Here is a 26113-nt window from a genome sequence, read left to right on the forward strand (position 1 = left end):
ACTGGCGCTTTGTTTCTGGATTGAAAAATGGCATCCACGTCTCATCCATTGTCACAACTGACGAAAGGAAAGTCCCATTCATGCTGTCGTTGTGCGTCATCATTGGTTGGCAACATGCCACACGGGCAGCCATGTGGTCGTCCGTCAGCATTCGTGGCACCCACCTGGATGACACTTTTCGCATTTTCAGGTCGTCATGCAGGATTGTGTGCGCAGAACCCAAGGAAATGCCAACTCTGGAGGCGATCTGTTCAACAGTCATTCGGCGATCCCCCAAAACAATTCTCTCCACTTTCTCGATCATGTCGTCAGACCGGCTTGTGCGAGCCCGAGGTTGTTTCGGTTTGTTGTCACACGATGTTCTGCCTTCATTAAACTGTCGCACCCACGAACGCACTTTCGACACATCCATAACTCCATCACCACATGTCTCCTTCAACTGTCGATGAATTTCAATTGGTTTCACACCACACAAATTCAGAAAACGAATGATTGCACGCTGTTCAAGTAAGGAAAACGTCGCCATTTTAAGTATTTAAAACAGTTCTCATTCTCGCCATTGGCGGTAAAATTCCATCTGCCGTACGGAGCTGCCATCTCTGGGACGTATTGACAATGAACGCGGCCTTATTTTAAAACAATGCGCATGTTTCTATCTCTTTCCAGTCCGGAGAAAAAAAATCGGAGGCCTTAGAACTTGAATGCACCTCGTATATCAGATTCCAAATCATCCTTATAATTTACAAAATCGACTAAGGTGTTTCTCATGCCTAGAGAACCAGCAAATGTGTCTTCCACCCCTCTTTCACCTACTAGATGCACACAACACACATCACAATCGATGTTCTCTCAACCAAATAAAGACAGGAAATGTGCAGAAGCAGTCAACCAGACATTTTACAGGGGAGGGAGAAATGGTACAGTGCAAGCACAAATCTGTATTAAATCTCCTAAAATTTCTAAGGAGAACACGGTCGATGATGAAGGCCGGCCAACCCATACCATTAGTTTGCAATTCAGCCGTCTAGAGGGTGACACAGTTAAGTCAGGTATATTCCTGTACCCCAATGGGCCTTTCCATTCAGACGGCTCCTGCAGTCAGCCGGAAACGTGAGTCATTCCCGCCACAGGCCACGGTCACCGTATGCCACGCGCCCCCAGACAGAATCGTCTTAGGAAACCGGCCACGAATACATTTGATCGCTGTACTTACATTTAAATATTACGATTGCGATCTCAATTGGATGACATTCGATAATGAGCGAAGTGATTGGAAAAAATTTTACCAACAGATGGACTCGGCGATCGCACCCCACCGCAGCTTATATGACGTCTATAGACGCTGCCGTGTAAAGACTGATTCACACTTGACAGAACGTCACCGTCACGTCCGTAACGTCATAAAATTCTCCTCTTTAGTTCAAATGGTGGCATTCACATACCCTGTCAACGGAATATCATCGACAGTCACGTCACGTCACATCACCATCATATCAAGGTTTCTCGAGAAGGATGTTTCGACCAGGCCACTGAGGGAGACACGTGATATTTCTCTGTTTCTGCCGGCAAGTAGCACTTCATATTTGTTTTGTTTAGTTCAGCAAAATGGTTCAAATGGCTCTGAGCACTATGGGACATCTTAGGTCATCAGTCCCCTAGAACTTAGAACTACTTAAACCTAACTAACCTAAGGACATCACACACATCCATGCCCGAGGCAGGATTCGAACCTGCGACCGTAGCAGTCCCACGGTTCCGGACTGCAGCGCCTAGAGCCGCACGGCCACCACGGCCGGCTAGTTCAGCAAAACGGCCTATGTAGACAAACCTTAGACGTCCCATCAGCTTCTGCCGTGGTGATGTTGGACGCCTAAATCTTGAATTTCTCTTTGTAATTTGTATTTGTATCTTGCTTAACATGTAAAAAAACTGTTGTTTAGACATTCTGAAATATTTATAGAACGATAACTTCTCCTCCTCCAGCTCCTTGTAAAGAGTGTGGAACTCTTCTTCACAGTCTCGATTTTTTTAAACATTTTTCTAGCACGGACTCTTCTTGCTAGCTGTTCCTGTTCCTCGTCATCAATCATCGCATGCTGCTTTAAAATAAATTTCGGCATTTTATGACGATCTACCATGAACTATGAAATAGTGCCTCTGGTGGGTATTTTACGAATCAGCTGTAACATCACGACGCTCTTTCGACGTTGACGTGCCGTATAGTGCGAATGCTCCGGAGGTCCTCTGACTGTCGACGCACAAAAACGTGACGTTCACGTTCACGTTCCGATAAGTGTGAATCCACCTTAATGCAGTAGTGGCTACGTACTACGAAATATCTGGTTCTCTCTCCTGCCTTCCGATACGTGGAAAACTTTAATCTGAAAGCGCTAGCACCGACATGATATAGAATTGTGGAGATGTACCCAGCTGCGAGTATGTCAACACTAGTTTCACAACAAGATAACGTGCATGCAGTGCCTCTCATCCCTGTAGTCGCAGTCAGCGGAGCTGACTACACAAATCTCTGCACTTCAAATGACGCACAGTGGTCAACGTCTACGTCATCGATCATCGCGAAGCCGCTATCGATCATCTGTTACGCCGAATATCTGCTGGTAAATGTAAACCGCCATGCAAGTGGAAGCATTACACAGAGTCCGTATCGACAGCAGCTACTTCTGGTTAGAGTACGCGACGCCCTTTCGTCACGGATCATGACACAAAAGTACAATCTTTGGTACACACGGGGGCGGAAGTGTCATTGTACCCGTTAACCCGACAACCACGCCGCAACTACGATGATTACTCATATTCGTCACCAACGACTGCAAGATCAGGACATACGGATGTGTGACACTATTACTCAATCTCAGATTTCACCATATGGTTTGCAACAGTTTGAATAATGTTTGGAAACTTTATTTAAAAATATAAATCTAGCTTAGACGCTGCCTGCTTGCTGTTTGTCGTTGTGCTTTTGAGAAATTTGCAACAATGTTGTCAAGACGCGAGGAATGTGTAAATTTTGATTAGGGTCAGATAATTGTCTTACCTCAGTTGCGCATTTAATATAATGACAAGTTGTATTTCGACCAGTTACAGTTCAGTTCAAATTAGGTTCTTCTTCGTCAAAGTTTAGCATACAAGTTTAATAAAATAATTGAAAAGCCACGATCGCTTCAGTCGTTTATTAGATGACCGGTTTCAGCACTCTGAAGGTGCCATCATCAGATCTGTGAAGGTATAACATAACAGGTTTGAGGGGGGGCTCACATGAGTTGTTGTTGGGTTGTGGTCACATGAGTTACCTACATATATTACAATTATTACAGAACCACATACCTGAAACGTGGGTTAACATTTATAAAACCATATGGACATGGAACGGTTTTCGGCTTTCGACACCGTTCCTTCTAACCAAACTGCGTGCCTATGGAATATCATCTCAGACGTGCGACTGGATTCGTGATTTCCTGTCAGAAAGGTCACAGTTCGTAGAAATAGACGGAGAGTCATCAAGTAAAACAGAAGTAATATTTGGCGTTGCACAAGGAACTGTTATAGGCCCTCTGTTGTTCCTGATCTATATAAACGACATAGAAGACAATCTTAGTAGCCATCTTAGATTGTTTGCAGATGATGCTGTCATTTACCGTCTTGTAAAGTCATCAGATGATCAAAACGACTTGCAAAATGATTTAGATATCTGTATGGTGCGAAAAGTGGCAGTTGACCCTGAATAAAGAAAAGTGAGAAGTTATTCACATGAGTGCTAAAAGAAATCAGCTAAATTTCGGTTACGCGATAAGTCACACAAACCTGAGGGCTGTAAATTCAACTAAATGCTTAGGGATTACGATTACAAATAACCTAAATTGGAACGATCACATAGATAATATTGTGGGTAGAGCAAACCAAAGACTGCGATTCATTGGCAGAACACTTAAAGGTGCAACAGGTCTGCTTACACCACGCTTGTCCGCCCTATTCTGGTGTATTGCTGTGCGGTGTGGGATCCGCATAAGGTGGGACTGACGGATGACATCGAAAAAGTACAAAGAAGGGCAGCTTGTTTTGTATTATCACGAAATAGGGGAGACAGTGTCACAGACATGATACGTGAATTGGAGTGGCAATCATTAAAACAAAGGCGCTTTTCGTTGCGACGGGATCTTTTCATGAAATTTCAGTTTTCTCCTCCGATTGCGAAAACATTCTGATGCCACCCACCTACATACGGAGAAATTATCATCACGATAAAATAAGAGAAATCAGGGCTCACAGAAAAATTTAAGTGCTCGTTTTTCCCGCGTGTCGTTCGAGAGTGGAACGGTAGAGAGACAGCTTCAAGGTGGTTCATTGAACCCTCTGCCAGGCACTTTATTGTGAATAGCAGAGTAAGCACGTAGATGTAAATGTAGATGAGTTACAATGCAGTCTTCGTCTTCTTAACGCATGGAAATACCCCTAACGTCTATCCCCGCGTTCTTATTACTGCAGCAGACACTGTATTCAGGAATTTTTATACAACAGAGTTCTATGAAGATAAACTGCGTTTAATTTACTTATAATCAATTATTCAAAATGACAGTCACAATCGCATTATTTATTTTGCCGCCATCCGGTTTCAATCCGCGATGGGGTCATCTCCAGGGCAATTCACACCAGTTGGTTGCTCGCTGGAGTCGTCACTCTGCCTGTGCACGGTTGGTAACGATAGTTACTCCAGCGAGCGACCAAATGGTGTAAATTGCCCTGAAGATGACCCTATCGCGGGTTGAAACCGGTTGGTGGCAAAATAAATAATGCGATTGTGACTGTAATTTTGAATAATTGATTACTATATTCAGGGCAGCTCACAGACTGCTTCAGCTGTAAATCCTTTATTTATAGGCAATGCTGGTTTCTCATGAGTTTAGCTGCATCATCATGTGAAGTGTTGGGATCGAGAAAAGAGAATGAGTTGACTATGAACACTAGGTTGTTCAATTCTCTCTTCTCGATCGAAACGTGACTTGATTTTATTCCACCTGATGATGCAGCTAAAATTCTCCGGAACCGCTTCTGCTTATAAATAAAGGATTTACAGCTGAAGCGCTCTCATCTTCAAAGTTCTTATTACTGTTTGAACATTATGAAATGAATAAACTTCTACACATATTTTACTAATCGCCCTGTTGTCGAAACAAACTGCAGTGATTATCTGGTTCTGAGGAGTTGTCGAATACGTTTCCCAATCGCGCACCCATTAACTTAATGATGAGGAATGTATCAGACTTACAGCCTTTTAACAGGTGAGAGGGGTCGATATCTGGGGACAGAGCGGCGTGGCGGGCCAGTGCGAGATGGCGGCGCAATCGGACGCATCTGTGTCGGCGGTGCTGCGGGAATACGCAGCGGACGGCTCCTTGCATGGGGTCCGCTACCTGGACCCCAAGCGGTGCAGCGCGGCCACCAGGTAACAACTCGCTCTTCATCTCGGCCCACTTCCGATTCTTTCAAGACTCGGACTCCCATGCGTGAAACGTAATTTCTCCTGAACTTTGTGTCGTAAAATGATATACGAGGGCAATCCCAAAAGTAAGGTCTCCTATTTTTTTTAATAAGTACAGAATTCCGTTTGTGTGACAGTTGGTCACACTGTTATGAAGAGTGCTTTACGCGCTGTGTGTAAACATGCGCACGCCGCGCTGAGGCGCTCAGTCTTGGCGTGGCAGCCGTTGAGAATGGAGCTCCCGTTGGGTGTCACCACCAAGTGCGAATTGCGCCCAGGTATTCGGTTTTTCAACGGAAAGGGCACTGCGCCGATTGAAATCCATCACCTATTGACGGAAGTGTATGGTGAGCCGTGCACGGATGTCGAAAATGTTCGTAAGCTGGTCGGACCGAAATTCACGACGAACAAAGGAGCGGGAGACGGTCACTTTCTGAGGAGACAGTGTTGAAGGTTGAGCAAAGCATGCGTGAAGATCGGCGGATCCCCCTGGATGATCTCTGTACGTTGGTTCCTGAGGTTTCCCGAAGCACTGCTCACAGAATTTTAACGGGAACATTGAACTACCGGAAGGTGTGCGCAGGGTGGGTGCCACGCATGCTGACTGAGGACAACATGCGGCGACGAGCTGACGCTTCCCGCGCATTTCTTCACCGCCTTGAAGCCGAACAGGACAACTTTCTGGTTCAAAAATGGCTCTGAGCACTATGGACTTAACATCTATGGTCATCAGTCCCTTAGAACTTAGAACTACTTAAACCTAAGGACATCACACAACACCCAGTCATCACGAGGCAGAGAAAATCCCTGACCCCGCCGGGAATCGAACCTGGGAACCCGGACGTAGGAAGCGACAACGCTACCGCACGACCACGAGCTGCGGACGACAACTTTCTGGACTCGATTGTCATGGGTGACGAAACCTGGGCATACCACTTTACACCGGAAAGCGATTCAGCTCCGACGACGAGGCGAAAGAAGAGGTACATAACTTTCTGAACAGCATGGTGGCGAGCTGGTATGACATGTGCATGCAAAAACTGCCACAGCGTCTACAAAAATGCATCGACAGAAATGGTGATTATGTCGAAAAATTGCTAAATGTTCAAGCTGTAAACTGATGTAAACCGATGTAGAAATAAACAGGTCTATGTACTTATAAAAAATAGGAGACCTTACTTTTGGGATTACCCTCGTAACTTCGCAGGTACCGTCAACGGTATACGAGTACACTGAGGTGACAGAGGTCACGTGATAGTGATATGCACACATACAGATGGCGGTAGTATCGCGTATACAAGGTATAAAAAGGCAGTGCGTAGGCGGAGCTGTCATTTGTACCCAGGTAAATCATGTGAAAAGGTTACTGACGTCATTATGGCCACAGTCGGGAATTAACGGACTTTGAACGCGGAATGTTGGTTGGAGCTAGACTGTCAAGAGAGCGTCGAGGATGCCAAATTTCAGGCATTACGTCTCTCCACGGACAACGCAGTGGTCGACGGCCTTCACTTAGCGACCAAGGAGCAGCAACGTTTGCGTGGAGTTGTCAGTGCTAAAAGATAAGCGACACTGTGCGAAATAACTGCAGAAATCAATGTCGGACGCAACACGAACGTGCCCGTCGGTGTGGCGAAGCTGGCCGTTAACGGGAGGTTTACTATTCTTGGCCCGAAAAAAGCATGTCCTTCGAGAATTTTTTCTCGGGATGTGTTATAGATATCAATGTCAAATTTAGTCAAAAATTTAATTGATATTTTCTCTACAAACTGGAATTTTTTCGACCGGAAATGTCGAAGAGCAAAGACGGAAGTGCCGTCGGAACGAAACAAAATTTCGATGTAGACCTCCACGCGCGGTATGTCACAGGTCAGCCGGCTCGTCTGAAATCAAAATTGAGTCGACGTTAGCGAAGTATATAAGATTCTTTAGGAATTGTACCTCGCTTAAGTTATTTGGGCCATAGGAAACAAAATGGAGACCACTGGAAAAAAGGTTTTTTTTCCATCGATGTTTCGACTTCGTCGGCCACGTAAAAATATTTATAATTGATGGATCGGAATAAAAGTGGTACAACCCCTAGATAATTTAGTTAGCTTCTTCGGAAACAAAGAATCATGCCAATCGGTTCAGTAGATTTGAAGTTACGATAGCGCGCGATAAAAAAAGGCATTTCGACAAAAACGCCTTTGAAGTTTTGACTACATATAAATGCTATATTATGCAACTTACCTTCAATCTGCTATTCCGGGTCCATAAACTAGTCTTTCCTCTTCCTCATAGAGGGCGGTCTGCTCGGCCTGGGTCATCCTGCGCTGCTCCAGAGCCGCTCGTACGGCCGGTGACAAGCGGTTTTCGGCCGCTTGAATCCGGTGGTCGTCCGAATGCTTGCCGAACTTCGTCGAATAGAGTCCCAGGGTGACGTCCATCGTTGTCGTGATCTTCAGAATTGCTGAACACCCTTCGTTAAAGCTGCTCACTGACAGGATAGTCGCAATCTCTACAGACTTCGCACCAGAATGCAAATGCTTCGGGGCTAACTTCCAAACACACGCGTTCAAACTTTCATTTGAATTTTGTGTGTTTCCTCCCAAGCACCGGTACAATAACTCGTCCTCAGAAAGAAAAAACTGGTGCGTGAAAAAGGCCGACCTCAGGCAGGTGCATTTTTTTTGTTCAACCGCGAATAACAAACATTTCCGTTCGGTATTCGGAAAAACCGTTTCAGGGATGGATTCTAAACACTTATGAATCCAAAAATGCAATTTAAAATATGGTTTTTTGAACCAAAAGATAGTAACCTCCCCTTAATGGCCTGCGGCAGCAGACGACTGACGCGAGTGCTTTTGCTAACAGCATGGGATCTCCTGCAGCGCCTCTCCTGATCTCGTGTCCACATCAGGTGGACCCTAGACGATTAGAAAACCGTGGCCTGGTCAGATGAGTCCCTATTTCACTCGGTAACAGCTGACGGTAGGTTTCGAGTGTAGCGCAGATCCCACGAAGCCATGGACACTGGATGTCAACAAGGCACTGTTCAAGCGGTGTCTACTGGATCCTCTGGTCCACTTAAAACAATCATTGACTGGAAATGGTTATTTCCGGCTTCTTGGATAACATTTGCAGCCATTCATGGACTTCATGTTTTCAAACAACGATGAGTTGTTTATGGATGGCAATGCGCCATGTCACCGGGCCACAACGGTTCGCAATTGCTTTGAAGAATATTCCGGATAATTCGAGCGAATGAACTGCCGGCCTTCATCACCCGACATGCATCACGTCGAACATTTATGGGACATAATCGAGAGGTCAGTTTGTGAACGAAAACTTGCACCGACAACTCTTTCGCAGTTGTGGATGGCTACAGAGGCAGCTTGTCTCAATATTTCTGCAGGGAAATACCAACGACTTGTTGAATCCATGCCACGTCGAGTTGCGGCAGTACACCGGGCAAAAGGAGAACCGACACGATATTAGGAGAAATTCCATGACTTTTGTCAAATCAGTGTATGTGGATATTGTCTGCAAAATGTGTTGCAAATAGAATTAGCAGCAAAGAAGCAATAAAGCTTAATTTTCACTGCATAAACATCGAAAATGTACACTGCACAACATAATTAAAGGTTCATCTTTTCGAAACCGCGTAATTATCTCTCTCGCGACCCATAAGTTCGGTTCAAAATGGTTCAAATGGCTCTAAGCACTATGGGACTTAACATCTGAGGCCATCAATCCCCTAGACTTAGAAATACTTAAACCTAACTAACCTAAGGACATGACACACAACCTTGCCCGAGGCAGGATTCGAACCTTAGACGGTAGCAGCCGCTTGGTTCCCGACTGAAGCACCTAGAACCGCTCGGTCACAGCAGCCGGCCATTAGTTTGGAATTTCGCTCAAGATGGCTACAACATCCCTCTGTAATGGTGCAAAAGCGTGGCGCCCTGGAACGCCGCCCTCGGGCTAGATGACGCTTCAAACAACAAGGTGTCGACACATGCGAGGAGAGCCCACAGCTCAGAAGCTCCTGAGAACTGTAAGGCGGGTTAATGATATCACATTCGTACAAATCTTATCACAGTTCTGCGCAAAGCCCTCGCGGACGCATCGCACTGTGGCGGGTGGGCAACCCCTTCGACGCCCCGGCCCGGCACAAATTATCACTGTCGTCATTCCATTCTACACATGATGGTAGTCATTATTCGCAATTGCGAATTGATCTGATGTGCCCCTTACATGGGATTTGCCTGCCTTGAGGCGTTGCAGCAGCTACGAGGCTGAAACGTTGTGGATGTTTCTGACAGATTCATTTTTAACGAGCTCAACAAAGGAGCGTTGCTGGCACCGAGGGTGCTGTCGAATTGGAGGCTCTTAGGGGACACTTTGCCATTTTATTCACGAACATGGTAATATTGTACCTTTACGTGATCATGCCACAGGAGGGTGTGAAACAGGCCTGAAAAAGCATAAAACACTTTGCTGCTTCGAATCATTTTGAGGTTTTAGTCGAATGGTTTTGAACGCTCCCTGGTGGTTCCAACCTCTATACCGGAGCAAAAACTGCGCTCGCACTACACTGCAAAGGGATGCGATCGCGTTCAATGGGTCTGCTGTCCCACGATGTACTTAGAATAGGGTTGAACCGACTATGAGATGGCAGCAGTGTCGAACGTTATCGAGAGCGTCGTCGTGTTGCTCATGGAAAAGCAAACCGTCATTTTCGACCGCGAAATGTGTGGGACTGAACGTCCCAAGGGAAGGGATGGTTTCATCGACACCCTTCATGCCACCCTCTCAGGCCTTTTTGTGTCGATTGTGAGCGGCTGTGGCTTTGAAACTTTTTCCTCGGCTATCCATAAGAAAACCGCGTGACTAGAACGCTGGGTGTCGCGGTTCTGACCTCCACCGCTGAGGCGTCGAAAGAATGGTGGAAATACAGGGTGTTTCAAAAATGACCGGTATATTTGAAACGGCAATAAAAACTAAACGAGCAGCGATAGAAATACACCGTTTGTTGCAATATGCTTGGGACAACAGTACATTTTCAGGCGGACAAACTTTCGAAATTACAGTAGTTACAATTTTCAACAACAGATGGCGCTGCAAGTGATGTGAAAGATATAGAAGACAACGCAGTCTGTGGGTGCGCCATTCTGTACGTCGTCTTTCTGCTGTAAGCGTGTGCTGTTCACAACGTGCAAGTGTGCTGTAGACAACATGGTTTATTCCTTAGAACACAGGATTTTTCTGGTGTTGAAATTCCACCGCCTAGAACACAGTGTTGTTGCAACAAGACGAAGTTTTCAACGGAGGTTTAATGTAACCAAAGGACCGAAAAGCGATACAATAAAGGATCTGTTTGAAAAATTTCAACGGACTGGGAACGTGACGGATGAACGTGCTGGAAAGGTAGGGCGACCGCGTACGGCAACCACAGAGGGCAACGCGCAGCTAGTGCAGCAGGTGATCCAACAGCGGCCTCGAGTTTCCGTTCGCCGTGTTGCAGCTGCGGTCCAAATGACGCCAACGTCCATGTATCGTCTCATGCGCCAGAGTTTACACCTCTATCCATACAAAATTCAAACGCGGCAACCCCTCAGTACCGCTACCATTGCTGCACGAGAGACATTCGCTAACGATATAGTGCACAGGATTGATGACGGCGATATGCATGTGGGCAGCATTTGGTTTACTGACGAAGCTTATTTTTACCTGGACGGCTTCGTCAATAAACAGAACTGGTGCATATGGGGAACCAAAAAGCCCCATGTTGCAGTCCCATCGTCCCTGCATCCTCAAAAAGTACTGGTCTGGGCCGCCATTTCTTCCAAAGGAATCATTGGCCCATTTTTCAGATCCGAAACGATTACTGCATCATGCTATCTGGACATTCTTCGTGAATTTGCCTTAGACGACACTGCGAACACCTCGTGGTTTATGCAAGATGGTGCCCGGCCACATCGCACGGCCGACGTCTTTAATTTCCTGAATGAATATTTCGATGATCGTGTGATTGCTTTGGGCTATCCGAAACATACAGGAGGCGGCGTGGATTGGCCTCCCTATTCGCCAGACATGAACCCCTGTGACTTCTTTCTGTGGGGACACTTGAAAGACCAGGTGTACCGCCAGAATCCAGAAACAATTGAACAGCTGAAGCAGTACATCTCATCTGCATGTGAAGCCATTCTGCCAGACACGTTGTCAAAGGTTTCGGGTAATTTCATTCAGAGACTACGCCATATTATTGCTACGCATGGTGGATATGTGGAAAAAATCGTACTATAGAGTTTCCCAGACCGCAGCGTCATCTGTTGTTGAAAATTGTAACTACTGTAATTTCGAAAGTTTGTCTGCCTGAAAATGTACTGTTGTCCCAAGCATATTGCAACAAACGGTGTATTTCTATCGCTGCTCGTTTAGTTTTTATTGCCGTTTCAAATATACCGGTCATTTTTGAAACACCCTGTATGACCTTCCCGTAGTGTAACGCGTCCGTGACGGAGTTCGGCAGAATAGTGGTGAAATTTGCTGCCAAAATGAAATGATTAACGCGCTTTACACGTAACATGAACTTCTGAGCCCCGGTATTTTCTTCACCTGTGTCGACATCTTGCTGTTTGTAGCGTCGTCAAACCCGAGGGTGAAGTCACAGTGCGGCACACCTCTGCACCATTACAGACTATGGCTGTAGATACCTTTGAGCCAAATTTCAAGCTTATGCGTCGCAAATGAAGACAATTACAGGGCTTAGAAAAAGTGATTCTTTGTGTTGCTCAGTGAAGTAAACGACAAACTTTTTTCCTTTCATTATTTTGTGTGTGTGTGTGTGTGTGTGTGTGTGTGTGTGTGTGTGTGTGTGTGCGTGTGTGTGTGTTCAAATGGCTCTGAGCACTATGGGACTTAACTTCGGAGGTCGTCAGTCCCCTAGAACTTAGAACTACTTAAACCTAACTAACCTAAGGACATCACACACATCCATGCCCGAGGCAGGATTCGAACCTGCGATCGTAGCGGTCGCGCAGTTCCAGACTGTAGCGCCTAGAACCGCTCGGCCACTTCGGCCGGCCTGTGTGTGTGTGTGTGTGTGTGTGTGTGTGTGTGTTTGGGTGGGGGGATGTCAGCGAGAATAAATTTTGTAGAAGTTTGAAATTACGTGTTAAGTTTACTGGAAGTTGCTACGTGCTCTCATTTTGAAAAACTGGATGAATATAGTCTGGTTAGTTTGCGCGTCGTGAGTTACGCTTCCTCAAGTCGTATCTGTAACTGATGTCTTATTGTGTTCAACCTTTAATTTGACCGTGCACCATGAACCGTGTACCATAAACCGCGTCTACCGTTAGTAATTAAAATTGGTCCAACGTCTGTTTTGTTAGTTATTTCCTTTGTTCAAATGTTCAAATGGCTCTGGGCACTATGAGACTTATCTGAGGTCATCAGTCCCCTAGAACTTAGAACTACTTAAACCTAACTAACCTAAGGACATCACACACATCCCTGCCCGAGGCAAAATTCGAACCTGCGACCGTAGTGGTCGCGGGGTACCAGACTGAAGCGCCTAGAACCGCTCGGCCACAGCGGCCGGCTATTTCCTTTGTTGACGGACTATAATTCGTGAGGATTCTTCCCGCGAATCTCAGTCTGGAATCTATCTCACCTCCAACTAATAGCTCTGAACGCGCGCCCCAGGATATTTTATGGACGTGACTGCCTCTAGTGACTGTTCTACAATCGTGCAACCATACAATGATGGGTAGTTCTGTCTATTTATGCGCACTGCTTTACATCTATTTATTTTGAGGGTCAATGGAGAATTCCTGCACCAAGAGTCGTTCCTCTGCACATCTTCCTACATTTCGCTACATTTTGCTAGGTTCGCGACTTCTCTGTGTACAACAGCATCATCTGCGAAAAGTCTCATGGAACATCTGACGTTATCCACTAGCTCATTTATTTGTGACAAGCAAGGGTCCTACCAATCCGAATGGCCACGCGCGTTAGTACGCTGCTTCCAGGATCGCTGACGAGGGCCAGTGTGCTGGCCAGCTTAGATGTGATTTTTAGGAGGTTTTCAACATCCGACTAGGTGAATAAGCGGCTGGTAAAGACGTCCTGCCTCAGCTAGGAAAAGTTTACAAAAAATAGCACAATCGGAGGGGGGGGGGGGGGGTAGGACTCGCGCTCTGAGGGTCGTGCACAAGTTTAATACAGAGATGACAATAATTATAATTTCGTGTGGTTCAAAGGCCTGGTGCAAGCCTCTGTATTGGACACCACTTCGGTGACTTTTGCGTCCCTAACTTAGCCCAGATATCCAACCGGAGAAAGAGAACCCATGGAATATTAGGTAAGTGTTGTGTCTCGTGGCTCCTCGCATCGCTGAGAGGTGAAGGCTAGGTAAAAACGAAGACTGAGTAATCCATGATTCGACCTAGATTCGAGCCAGAGACATCTCGGGTTCAAAGCATGCCCTTTATCGCTGAACCACCAGCCCCGACAAGTACAGGGTGACACAGAATAACGGGAATGTTTGAAATGAGTAGTGGCAGCCATGGGCAGGTGGCAGCACTGCGGGTTTGCGACAGTTAGCGAGTAAACAGTCAGCCATTTCAGGAATCATGGATCAGTGGAACGGACAATAGCGTGCGTTAGCCATAAAAATGTTTTATAAAAACAATGATAGTTTGGTAGCGGCGCAGAGGGAGTTTTGACGTTTTTGTAATTTAGGAGTCATGAAGCCGTTCCGTCGAAACACGCGATAAAATGATGGATTAATAACTCTGAAGAGACTGGATCTGCCCTCAAGAAGAAACCAACGGGACGCCCAAGAAATGTGCGTTCTCCAGCGAACATTGATGTTGTACTCGAATCTGTCTTACGGAGCTCACAGCGTTCAATTCGTAAGCAAGCAGCAGCGGTTTGAATGTCCCGGGGAGAGTTTTCGCAGAATTCATCTTGATTTAAAATTTCATCCGTACAAACTACAGATGGTGCAACAATTGAAGAACAACGATTACCGGTTACGATTAGGATTCTGTCAGCAAATGATAACAGAAATTATCAAAGACGATGAATTTCTAAACAAGTTGCGGATGTCAGATGAGTCACATTTTCATCTCACAGTTTATGTGAATAAACAGAACTACCGTTACTAGGCAAACACAAATCCTAATGATGTTCAACGAGGAATCTCTACAGCAGATTTCACGAACGTATTCGTACAGAAGGACGCCATCTAAAGGACGTAATTTTTTAAAAAAATGATAAATGCCATCAATGTTTCGTAAATGACAAAGTTATAAGGTTTCAATTGCTATGAATGCAATTTCTTTCCTTCATCACTTCTAGTTTTATTGGATTGTGGAAATGTTCCCTTTTTTCTGTGTCTCTCTGTATGTACATCGTTCATATATAGGTTTTGCTGAGAGAGTTTGCGAGTATCAAAAATTTCGTTCTGAATTGTCATCGACGCATCTTCTTTACTGATGCATCTGTTTTTGCTCCTGTACTATTTATCGATGCTGCGGATGTTTTATTTAGCAAGTTTTATAAATCTGACGAACCAGTGCGGAGTTGTATTATTATAATTGGAGCAGTTCTCAGTACGTCGATGAGACCGACGTTTAATTATTTTTATGGGAGATCTGAGAATGTGACGATGACAGTTAGTTACTGTCGAAAGTGGCCATGAGATAAACTATTTGACATCATGCGATTTTGGCTTCTAATAGTATAATTACAATATTAGACTGCCCCAACGACATGTGTAAGTTGTACAAAGTATGTGACATATATGGTCATATCTTTTGATTGCATTGACTTATAAGCTTGCTTTTCTTACTTTGCCAAGGGACCGTAGACCTTAGTACCTGACATAAATTTAAATTTGATACCTGTAACCACTCTTGAGAAAAAGAGGTCTTCACACTTGTACAGACAGGTAGACTGACAACAAAGTGATCCTATATGGATTCCGCTTCCACCGAACGAGGTACTGCACCCTTAAAAGGTTTGAACACTTTCACATGGAACAGCATGACACAGAAGGGGTTGGTACACGGATTCCGTGAAGATGGCGAGTGGTAGGACATCCGGCCACCCTTTACTGCTAACACTGCCAAATGCGTAAATTAACATGCTGGTACCGTGAAGATACGGGACAAAAGCCAGAAAAAAAAGAAGAAAGGGGCAGATGACAAGTTATAGTCCTGCAGGCCCGCCCGGCTAGTCGCGCTGTCTAACGCGCTGCTTCCCGAACAGGAAGGCGTGTCGCTCCCTGGCACGAATCCGCCTGCTGGATTAGTGTCGAGGTCCGGTGTGCCGGCCAGCTTGTGAACAGTTTTTAAGGCAGTTTTCCATCTACCTCGGTTAATGCGGGCTGGTTCCCCTTATTGCGCCTCGGTTACGCTATGTCGGCGATTGCTGCGCAAACACTGTCTCCACATACTGTACACCGTAATTACTGTACCACGCAAACATCTGGGGTTATTCAAATAACTTACGGGTGACGTCGTCGACCACAGCCTATATTTCGACAAGAGCACACCCTGCCATTGTCAAGGCACAACTGCAAGGAGGAAGCAATGTGCAAGGGAATTTAATACCTCGGTTCACAGAGGAGAAACAAGGAAGATACCACACATAGAACAAGTAACAGCAGAGTCAACACACAATCAAAGATAACCAACATCGGAAATATCGATAGTCACTATTAATCAACAGGTGAGGTAGCACTAATTCTGTCCCTCTGTTTTTTGATGAGAGACAGATCCGGATTCCAAGCAGCATTTAAACAAAATCCACCATCTCTGTTTATAAGGTTGCTTGATTGATTTCAACAGTTTCCTTAATGACACTAACCCAAAAGCTGGACGTGCAAGCCAGAATCTACGTGTTGTTGTATTCCATAGGATGACCGGTGTCAAGGCAATGTTCTGCAATAGCAGATTTTCTCGGCTGTTGTAAGCGTGTGTGACGCTTATGTTCAATACGCCCGTCTTCCACAGTCCTGATTGTCTGACCAATATATGACATGCCACAACTGCAAGGAATATAATAGACACCAGCCTTCCGCAAACCAAGATCATCTTTTACGGACGCCAACAGGGCCTTAATCTTAGAAGGTGGTCGAAAAATACATTTCACATCATATTTCCACAAAATACGGCCAATCGTGTTGGAAATGCTTCCTACGTAAGGCAAAAAGGCCGTAGACTTAGGTGCCACTTCGTTGCTATCGTCACTCACCCGTTGCACAGAAGGCTGATAGTGCAACGCACGTTTGATCTGCTAACAGAGGTGAACCGAGGTATTAAATTCCCTTGCACAGTGCTTCCTCCTTGCAGTTGTGCCTTGAGAATGGAAGGGTGTGCTCCTGTCGAAATATCGGCGGTGGTCGACGACGTAACCTGGCAGCAAACCCGTAAGTTAAAAACTTCCTGGCAGATTAAAACTGTGTGCCGGATCGAGACTCGAATTCGGGACCTTTGCCTTTCGCGGGCAAGTGCTCTACCAACTGAGCTACCCAAGCACGACTCACGCCCCGTCCTCACGGCTTTACTTCTGCCAGTACCTCGTCTCCTACCTTCCAAACTTTACAGAAGCTCTCCTGCGAACTTTGCAAGGTCCCGAGTTCGAGTCTCGGTCCGGCACACAGTTTTAATCTCCCAGGAAGTTTCATATCAGTGCACACTCCGCTGTAGAGTGAAAATTTCATTCTAGAAACATTCCCCAGGCTGTGGCTAAGCCATGTCTCCGCAATATCCTTTCTTTCAGGAGTGCTGGTTCTGCAAGGTTCGCAGGAGAGCTTCTGTAAAGTTGGAAGGTAGGAGACGAGATACTGGCAGAAGTAAAGCTATGAGGACGGGGAGTGAGTCGTGCTTGGGTAGCTCAGTTGGTAGAGCACTTGCCCGCGAAAGGCATAGGTCCCGAGTTCGAGTCTCGGTCCGGCACACAGTTTTAATCTGCCAGGAAGTTTCATATCAGCGCACACTCCGCTGCAGAGTGAAAATCTCATTCTGGAAACCCGTAAGTTATTTGAACATTCAATTCGCCGAGAAAAGTTAAGGTCTCACATGTGGGGTTATACTTGTCTGGTATGAGACTTTCCCGGGGGGAGGGGGGTTCCACTGGGGGCCGAATCGCACAATAATCATGGGTTCGGTGTGGGGCGGCGGTGGGGTGGGTCGACTGCTGTGGCCTGTTGTGAGGTTGTGAACCATTGAGGCCTACGGTGGGACGAAACCTATCTACGTCCCCGGTTTAAATGCACAATACACACAATGGTCCTGTAATACTCCTCGAATTGGTGCACGTCCAAAGTTAGTTTTAATCTGAAGACTTCTCTCTGTTAAGAATGACAAGCTGTGTTGTGCTTGCTAGAAACTGTTCAATCAAACAACTGCTCTCTGGTATTCTCTACGCTCGTATTTTGTTATTTACGTAGCAGTGCGAAACCGTATCGAACTTTCCCAGCAGTCAACGAACATGGAACAACTTTGGAGCCGGTATCTACTGCTTTCTTGGTCTCTTGAATGAATGGAACACAGTGTGCTTTACACGATCATTGTTTTCGGAACACTTGTAGCTTCCTACAGAGAGAATTGTCGGTCTGCAGCAATGTCGTATGTTAAATGATAATTAATTGAAACCCTCAGCTGCCGACAGGTGTTGTTGATATACCTCAATGGAGACAGCTGAAAATGTGTGCCCCGACCGGGACTCGAACCCGGGATCTCCTGCCTACGTGGGAGACGCTCTATCCATCTGAGCCACCGAGGACACAGATGAATAGCGCGACTGCAGGGACTTATCCATTGCACGGTTCCCGTGACACCCACATTCCCAACTGTCCACAGTTCTACATATGTAATGTACCCAATAGATATTTGCCCATCCACTCAAGTCTCGTGCACACTTTGGCGATTCCCGTAAGAGTTCGGGCAACCTGAGCGCATTCGCAAAGACGAAGGTCAATGGCTGGGTAGTCTTTAACTATATATATATGAACTCTGTATATATAGTTAAACTATATATATATATATATATATATATATATATCTTCACCATATATATATATATATATATAGTTAAACTATATATTGAACTATATATATAGTTAAAGACTACCCAGCCATTGACCTTCGTCTGTGCGAATGCGCACAGGTTGCCCGAACTCTTACGGGAATCGCCAAAGTGTGCACGAGTGATGAGTGGATGGGCAAATATCTATTAGGTACATTACATATGTAGAATTGTGGACAGTTGGGAATGTGGGTGTCACGGGAAGCGTGCAATGGATAAGTCCCTGCAGTCGCGCTATTCTACTGTGTCCTCGGTGGCACAGATGGATAGAGCGTCTGCTAGGTAAGCAGGAGATCCCGGGTTCGAGTCCCGGCCAGGGCACACATTTTCAGCTGTCCCCATTGAGGTATATCAACAACACCTGTCGGCAGCTGAGGGTTTCAATTAATTATTTATTCTAGAGAAGCTGCACGGTCACAACGGTATCTGTTCTTTCAAGAACAGTTACTATCTTCATGTATAATGTCGTATGTATTTGCGTGATGCCTGAGTGGGAGTGAGTAATTTTGTGTCCGCTGTGCTTACCTCAGAGACAGCTGCCGTGTGCTGGGCTCTCATGGCTGGTGGCCTGTTATGCCGCAGGCTGTGCTGGGTGGTTGCGGTGGCAGCGTGCGCCGCGACGGCCGGCCTGCTGGTGTATGCGACGTGGCGCCACTACGGCGACTCGCCCACCGTGACGCAGGTGGCCGACACCGACTACCCGCTGCACCTTGTGCCCTTCCCTGCAGTCACCATCTGTCCGCCAACCAGCGCCTTCAAGGGCGCCGGCGAGGCGCTGCTGGCCAGGTCGGTACAGTGCTCTGAAGGCTGAAGCACAGGCTAAATCAACAACAAAACTAGCCGTCACCATCCGAGTCAGCGTGACTCACAAGGGGAGGCCACGACGTTTGGAACGCGGATTTACTGCAAACTTAGTACACTCGTAGCACTCCATGAGGAAAACGAAATGTGTAAGCAGTAGCGCGTACTTCTCAAGCGTTATTGAGAAAATCGCAAGATAATTTCGGTCGCCAAATATATACCTGTGCGTGGCCATTTTCACCATGAAGCGGCAGCAGACGACGAGTGGTTAGCGTTCAAGCCCCTGTAATCGCTGGATCGAGTCCCGTTCATCAGTTTTTTATTTCTAACACAGTCATTTTCTTTATTATTTACAATACAACTGATATAATGGGAAAATACGTATAATCGGATGAACTTTTATTAAATTTACAATGTTATTTGGCAGTCTACAAACTTTTGCTATTACAAATAATATAATATTCATAACTGTCGACTAGTAAACGACCAAACGCATAAAAGTGATACTGAAAATGTATGCTTGTCCGTGTGTTCCAAGTTGATCGTATTTAATCGAAAGAGAACGAGAAATTGCTTCTCGTGAAGACGCTATTAAAATACAGTCGATACTGCATTAGGAAATACTGCGTTAAGCATGGTTTGCTTCCAAATTACCATCTGAAAGAGAGGTTTTTGAAAATGTTAACGATGTTTGTTTTTCCACGGAAAACCTCAAAAGACCTTGCGTATGCGGAAACATAGCATTTATTCAATGCAAAAATGGTTCAAATGGCTCTGAGCACTATGGGACTTAACATCTGTGGTCATCAGTCCCCTACAACTTAGAACTACTTAAACCTAAAAAACCTAAGGACATCACACACATCCATGCCCGAGGCAGGATTCGAACCTGCGACCGCAGCGGTCACGCGGTTCCAGACTCAAGCGCCTAGAATCGCACGGCCACACCGGCCGGCTATTCAATGCAGCGGTGCCGTCTAACTTCATGTTTTCCCTGTTTTTACGAAAAATAACATCCTGCAGCTTGTAATGTCGAAAGCGACGATTAATACTACATCTTTCGAAAGCCGTCTGTGCCGCTCAAATACTTGGGGGTAACAAGTCGTTTCGGGCTCCTTCCAGGTATAAGGGATTTCTCAAATCACGGACAAGCACACATTTTCAGTATCACTTTATGCGTTTGGTCGTTTACAAGTCGATAGTTATGAATATTATATTATTTGTAATAGTAAAAATTTATACACTGCCGAATAACATTGTAAATTTAATAAAAGTTCATCCGATTACAAGTATTTTTCCCATTATATCAATTGTAATATAAATAGTAAAGAAAATGACTGTGTTGAAAATAAAAAAAAAAAAACTGACGAACGGGACTCGATCCAGCGACCCAATGATTACAGGGGCTTCAACGCTAACCACTCGTCTGCCGCCGCTTCAGGGTAAAATTTGCCACACAGATATATATTTGACGACCGAAATTATCTTGCGATTTTCTCAATAACGCATGAGAAGTACGCGCTACTGCTTACACATTTTGCTGTCCTCATGGATTACTACGAGTGTACGAAGTTAGCAGTAAATCCGCGTTCCAAACGTCGTGGCCTCCCCTTGTCAGTTCCACGCAATGTCAGTTTCTGAGAGTTTGTCAGCTTATTTAGATTACGCTCCAGTAGTCTCCATACGCTCTATTCACGAACAGATGAACGAATGCTCCCGAGTTTTGGGTCGGGAGAAGTCGATCGACTTCAGCCCGCTCATGTATTGTGTCTCGCTGTTGCCAGGCTCAGGGATCTAATACAGAACCTTCCGTATGTATCCATTGTGAAACGACTGTTGTTGTGTGTTGGATCGCAAATTTATACCTCTCTTGATGAGTGACGAAGTGATTCGTAGCCAACACGGGCAGTGCCAGATACTCTTTCCACTCCTCGGTGAAGGGCAAAAGGTAGTACTTTACGAAATGGAGCTAAATAATTGCTCCACCCCCTCTCTTTCAGCTGATGAGATGAATAGTGACTGCAAAAAAAGGATAAATTTTAATTCCAGTTTTTCAGTTCGACTGTGTTTTGAAATAGCCCTCACCTTTGTCTGAATTACTTTGAAGTCGTAATTTTGTTTGTGTGTTTATAGGCACAGTTTTTTATTGTAGGATCTCCTGATACTGCTTCCCTTACAAAGAGACGTGCCAAGTGGTGGGACTGACTGTTTGAAATCAAACAGGTGGTTGTGTAGGTTTGGGTCCAAGGCATTATATCACTCCCTACAGTCATTTCTCCTAATCTTCATTTGAAAAGTAATCAACAAAAAAGAATTTGTTCCCATCAACTGGATGACTAATAGATGAAATCACTATCGATATTTCTGGATCGGTCAGTAGCAACGATGCACAGATGAAAACTATGAGCGATTTATCTCCAGTTACAGTTCAGCGTTATGTATGTGAATAGATGTTCAAAATTGTAATCATCCTTTTTGTTGCTCCAGTGCAAATTTCACTACTGGCTGCTTTAAATTCGAACTTTCAGTCAGATTGATACAGAATGACCAGTAACAAACACCATAATTCAACATCAAACTATCAGTTTCCATTTCACGAATCCTGTAAGCTTTGTTACCACCGTGTTTCAGTTTTTACTTTCGTAGAAGAGCAATATGTACGGCGTTCAGCAGATCAGCACGTAGCACTGTCAACGCCGCTGGGAGCATACAAAGGGCGCCCAATAAGTAATGCAACACATTATTTTTAACGCCAAATTTTGGTTGAAAAAACGCAGAATTTGTTGTTGGACATTGTGGTGTGAGCGTGGGAGTTGATCTGTTATTCTGCGCAACGGATTAATCTGAGATGTACCCTTTACCCTGTGACCCCTGTAAGATGCAATTTCCACCCCCACACTACTGCAGAAGTCAGACAACGCTCCTAACGTTCTAAAGAGAAATGCCTGAAAAACTTTCAGCAATAAATATCTTCTGGAGTCGTCCGCTGTAAGGAAATGACACAAAAATTCTCAAAATCTCTTACGTAACTAGTGGGATACTTGGGTACTGGAGTAGTGCTAGTTAGTGTAAGAAAAACATGAAACTAACGAAAGTTATTATTTATTTTGCAAAAATTTTGAGAAATCACAATGGCACTTTTAGTTATGAATTGAACAAGTTATATCCTGGTTCTTTTCGGAATGTGAAGCTACCTCTCAAGGATAGGATTCGCTAATGAAATTTCTATACAAAGTTTAAGATTGTTATTGACTTGGCAGACTATCTGAGAGCCGCACCTACTCAACCTGAATAATTATCCGTTAGAATGTTGCTAGGTACGGTCGAGGTTGTCGCGTGTGAAATGCAGTGAAGTGTACTGTTGTGGAGGAAATATGGGGCTCGCAATAGCTGTAGCGCACAATACCGTAAGCTGCGATGGCTGCTGTCTGCGCCGCTCGCTGCTGACAAATAAGATAACTCTCGTTCTATCTGGATTAACCTTCACCAATCAAACTCTGCCTATGCCTTGATGAAGTCAAGGATTCCTATTCGCCCCTAGTCTAACTATTGGCGTGGTAACCGGTCAGATAACCAGGCCACTGCGATGCCACTCAAAATTCGCTCGCAAGTGTTTAACTATAACTCTGTCTGTTCACACCGCACAATAAGTGTGTCGGCCAGCACAGTGAACAACGCTTAATCGTAAGGACTCAATATAGAGTAGCACTTCGATTCGCTCTCGACAGAGGCGCTCTCCCAGTGAAGAACTGAGGAGAGACTTGTTCCTCGCTCTTTCGAGTACACGTATGAGCGCGCACGCTCTCGTTACGTGTTCTCGCTCCAAGAGCGACAACGGAACGGCGCCTCTCCATGCCAGATGTGAAGAGGTATATCTTTCGGTCTCTTCCATTATTCCTTCAGCTCAAGGCGTCAGAAATATTGTCTGCCAATCAGCATTGCTCTTCTAAAACGGGAGAATGACGTTTCGTTTAAGGAAACCTGTAGCATTGGCGTTTGGCGTTTGCTGTCTCCCTGTGAAAATCTCTGAAACTGCTTGCTGTGTGTAAAGAATTTGTAGGCTGGCCGCTCCCACACAATGTAGCGGAATTTGCTTTTAAGCTGAACACGGGGTCGTTCCCCCTTTTCACTCGGGCCCACGCTGTCCACTACATGGGCGGTCACAGGCCGACATAGGCTGGGTCGTCCTCTGAAGGGATCGGCGCCCCATTGTGCGGTTTCTCTCCCTAACTAAAAGCTTCTGTGACCGTTGTGTCTGGAATGTATGTGTGTACACCAGCTTCGAGTATTTCAACCACGGTGTGCTTACTTGTTAATTGCATATCATTTACATGAATTCATACAACATTGACTTTATCTTATCGAGTTTGGGTTCGAATGAAGCGTCTTGATGTGCGGAATATGATTGTGAGGGCGGAATATGAAAGCAATGAAGGTCAGGAGACCACGACGTCTTACAGTGGTATCCTTCCGATTCAGTCCCTATAGCTTCAGTCCCTATAGCTTCATGAAGTTCCAATAGGCTCTATACATAGCCTTCAAAATGGATACTCTAATGGAGGTGCGTTCCAAGCAGAGAGCTGTCATTGAGTTTCTTTTGGTGGAAAACCAGAGCATTTCAGATATTCATAGGCGCTTCCACAATGTTTACGGAGACCTGGCAGTGAACAAAAGCACATTGAGTCGTTGGGCGAGGCGTCTGTCAACATCGCAACAAGATGACGCAAACCTGTCTGATCTTCCCCTGGCCGACCGTCCGCACACAGCTGTGATTCCTGCAGTGGGGTACTGAAAGGCATGTGGCTGCTTGGTTTTTGTCGATGAAACATGGGTTCATCACTTCGAACTGGAAACAAAACGTCAATCCATGGAGTGGCGCCACACCACCTCTCCTCCGAAGAAAAAGTTCAAAGCCGCGCCCTCACAATAATGGTGACAGTCTTCTGGGATTCTGAACGGGTTATTCTATTTCATGTCCTCCCTCACAACTCTGAAGTGTATAGTGCTACCCCCAGGAAACTGAAGAAACTACTTCAGCGCATCGCCCAAAAAGGCAGACGAACTTCTTCTTTCCCATAACAACGCAAGGCCTCACACAAGTCTGCGCACTCCAGAGATACTCACAAAACTTCGTCATCCACATTACAGTCCGAATGTCGCACCTTCCTATTTCCAACTCTTTGGCCCAATGATGGATGCACTCCACGAGAAGTCCAAAGCTCGTGGTCTAGTGGCTAGTGTTGCTGCCTCAGGCTCACAGGGTCCCGGGTTCGATTCCCGTTCGGGTTGGGGTTTTTTCTCGGCCCAGGGACTGGGTGTTTGTGTTGTCCTCATCATTTCATCCTTATCATTCGTGACAGTGGCTAGATTGGACTGTGAAAGAAATTTGAGTGTGTGAAAATTGTGACTGTCTGGGCGCTGATGACCACGCAATTGAGCGACTCACAAACCAAACATCATCAAACTCCACTAGAAATAGCACTTTGATGATGGGGAGGTTATTGATGCAGCAAGAGATTGGCTCCGACGTCAACCAGTAATGTGGCCTAAGGTCATAGCATTGAACAGAGGTTATGCTGAAAAATTGGATTTTGCAGCCAAAAGAGTGGGGAATAATATGGTGTATTGGAATTCTGAATAAAACCAAATTGCTTTCAGAAAAAATGTCTTTCATTACGTTTTGAACACCCCTTGTAAACTGATATATGACCCCAAGTCTAGTGCCGGTACTGTGTGACGTAAGCAACGCTTCTTCGCTCCGCACGCCCGTGTACCATGAGCAACCACTGTGTTGGCTGTCAGTGGGAGGAACCTGATTCTTCCGCAAACCTGCACTCCGCCTCAGAATTCGTTCGTAACCTTGCAAATAAACTACAGTGAGGGAATCCCCAGGTTGTTGAAAATGTTAGAAAACAAGGATTCACAATAAATATTTAGAAAGGAAAAATGTACTAATATACCTTCAATAAATACCAACTAAAGTGGTCCTCAGTGATATGGAATAAGTCAAAAAATCTTTAACGTGTTTTCATGTAAAAGACAATAACAAACTTCTCACAAAACTTGTAAATGTTCAATACACTGGAGTGTGTGTGATAATTCTTAGGCTGTTGCAGCCACACAGCATGAAATAGCAAAATCGTTTTACAACACTTATTTACGTCGAGCACATTACTCCATTGAATTTCTACAATTGTATTGTATTGTATTGTCACCGGGGAACTAGAAACGACGGAGAGGCTCCGTTCCTGCCGCAGCCGCAATGGTCCACAACCCCACGACGACTACCGCAATCACCCCTCCGCCGCCCCACACGGAACCCAGGATTATTGTGCGGTTCGGCCCTGGTGGACCCCTCAGGGAACGTCTCACACCAGACAAGTGTAACGCCTATATTTGCGTGGTAGAGTAATGGTGGTGTACGCGTGCGTGGAGAACTTGTTTGCGCAGCAATCGCCGACATAGTGTAACTGAGGTGGGATAAGGGGAACAAGCCCGCATTCGCCGAGGCAGATGGAAAACAGCCTAAAAACCATCCACAGACTGGCCGGTTCACCGGACCTCGACACAAATCCGCCGGGCGGATTCGTGCCGGGGACCAGGCTCTCCTTCCCGCTCCGGAAAGCCGTGCGTTAGACGGCACGGCCAACCGGATGGGCTGAATTTGTACAACAGTCGCACTGTATGTAATACTCGAATTATTTGATATTAATGATAATATATACAAAT

The 26113-nt window shown here is 45.5% G+C and overlaps 1 protein-coding gene across 1 annotated transcript in view; it reads left to right on the plus strand.

Annotated features, from left to right (window-relative positions):
• Positions 1-5348: 5348 nt before the first annotated feature.
• Positions 5349-26113, plus strand: part of LOC124613365 (sodium channel protein Nach-like) — a 100178-nt gene continuing 79413 nt past the window's right edge. The window contains exons 1-2 of the mRNA XM_047142065.1: positions 5349-5461; positions 19166-19369. Of these exons, the coding sequence (XP_046998021.1) occupies positions 5349-5461; positions 19166-19369 (317 nt within the window). The remainder of the gene's footprint in view (positions 5462-19165; positions 19370-26113) is intronic.

The sequence above is a fragment of the Schistocerca americana genome, chromosome 4 (assembly GCF_021461395.2).
Source record: "Schistocerca americana isolate TAMUIC-IGC-003095 chromosome 4, iqSchAmer2.1, whole genome shotgun sequence".
Lineage (NCBI taxonomy): Eukaryota > Metazoa > Arthropoda > Insecta > Orthoptera > Acrididae > Schistocerca > Schistocerca americana.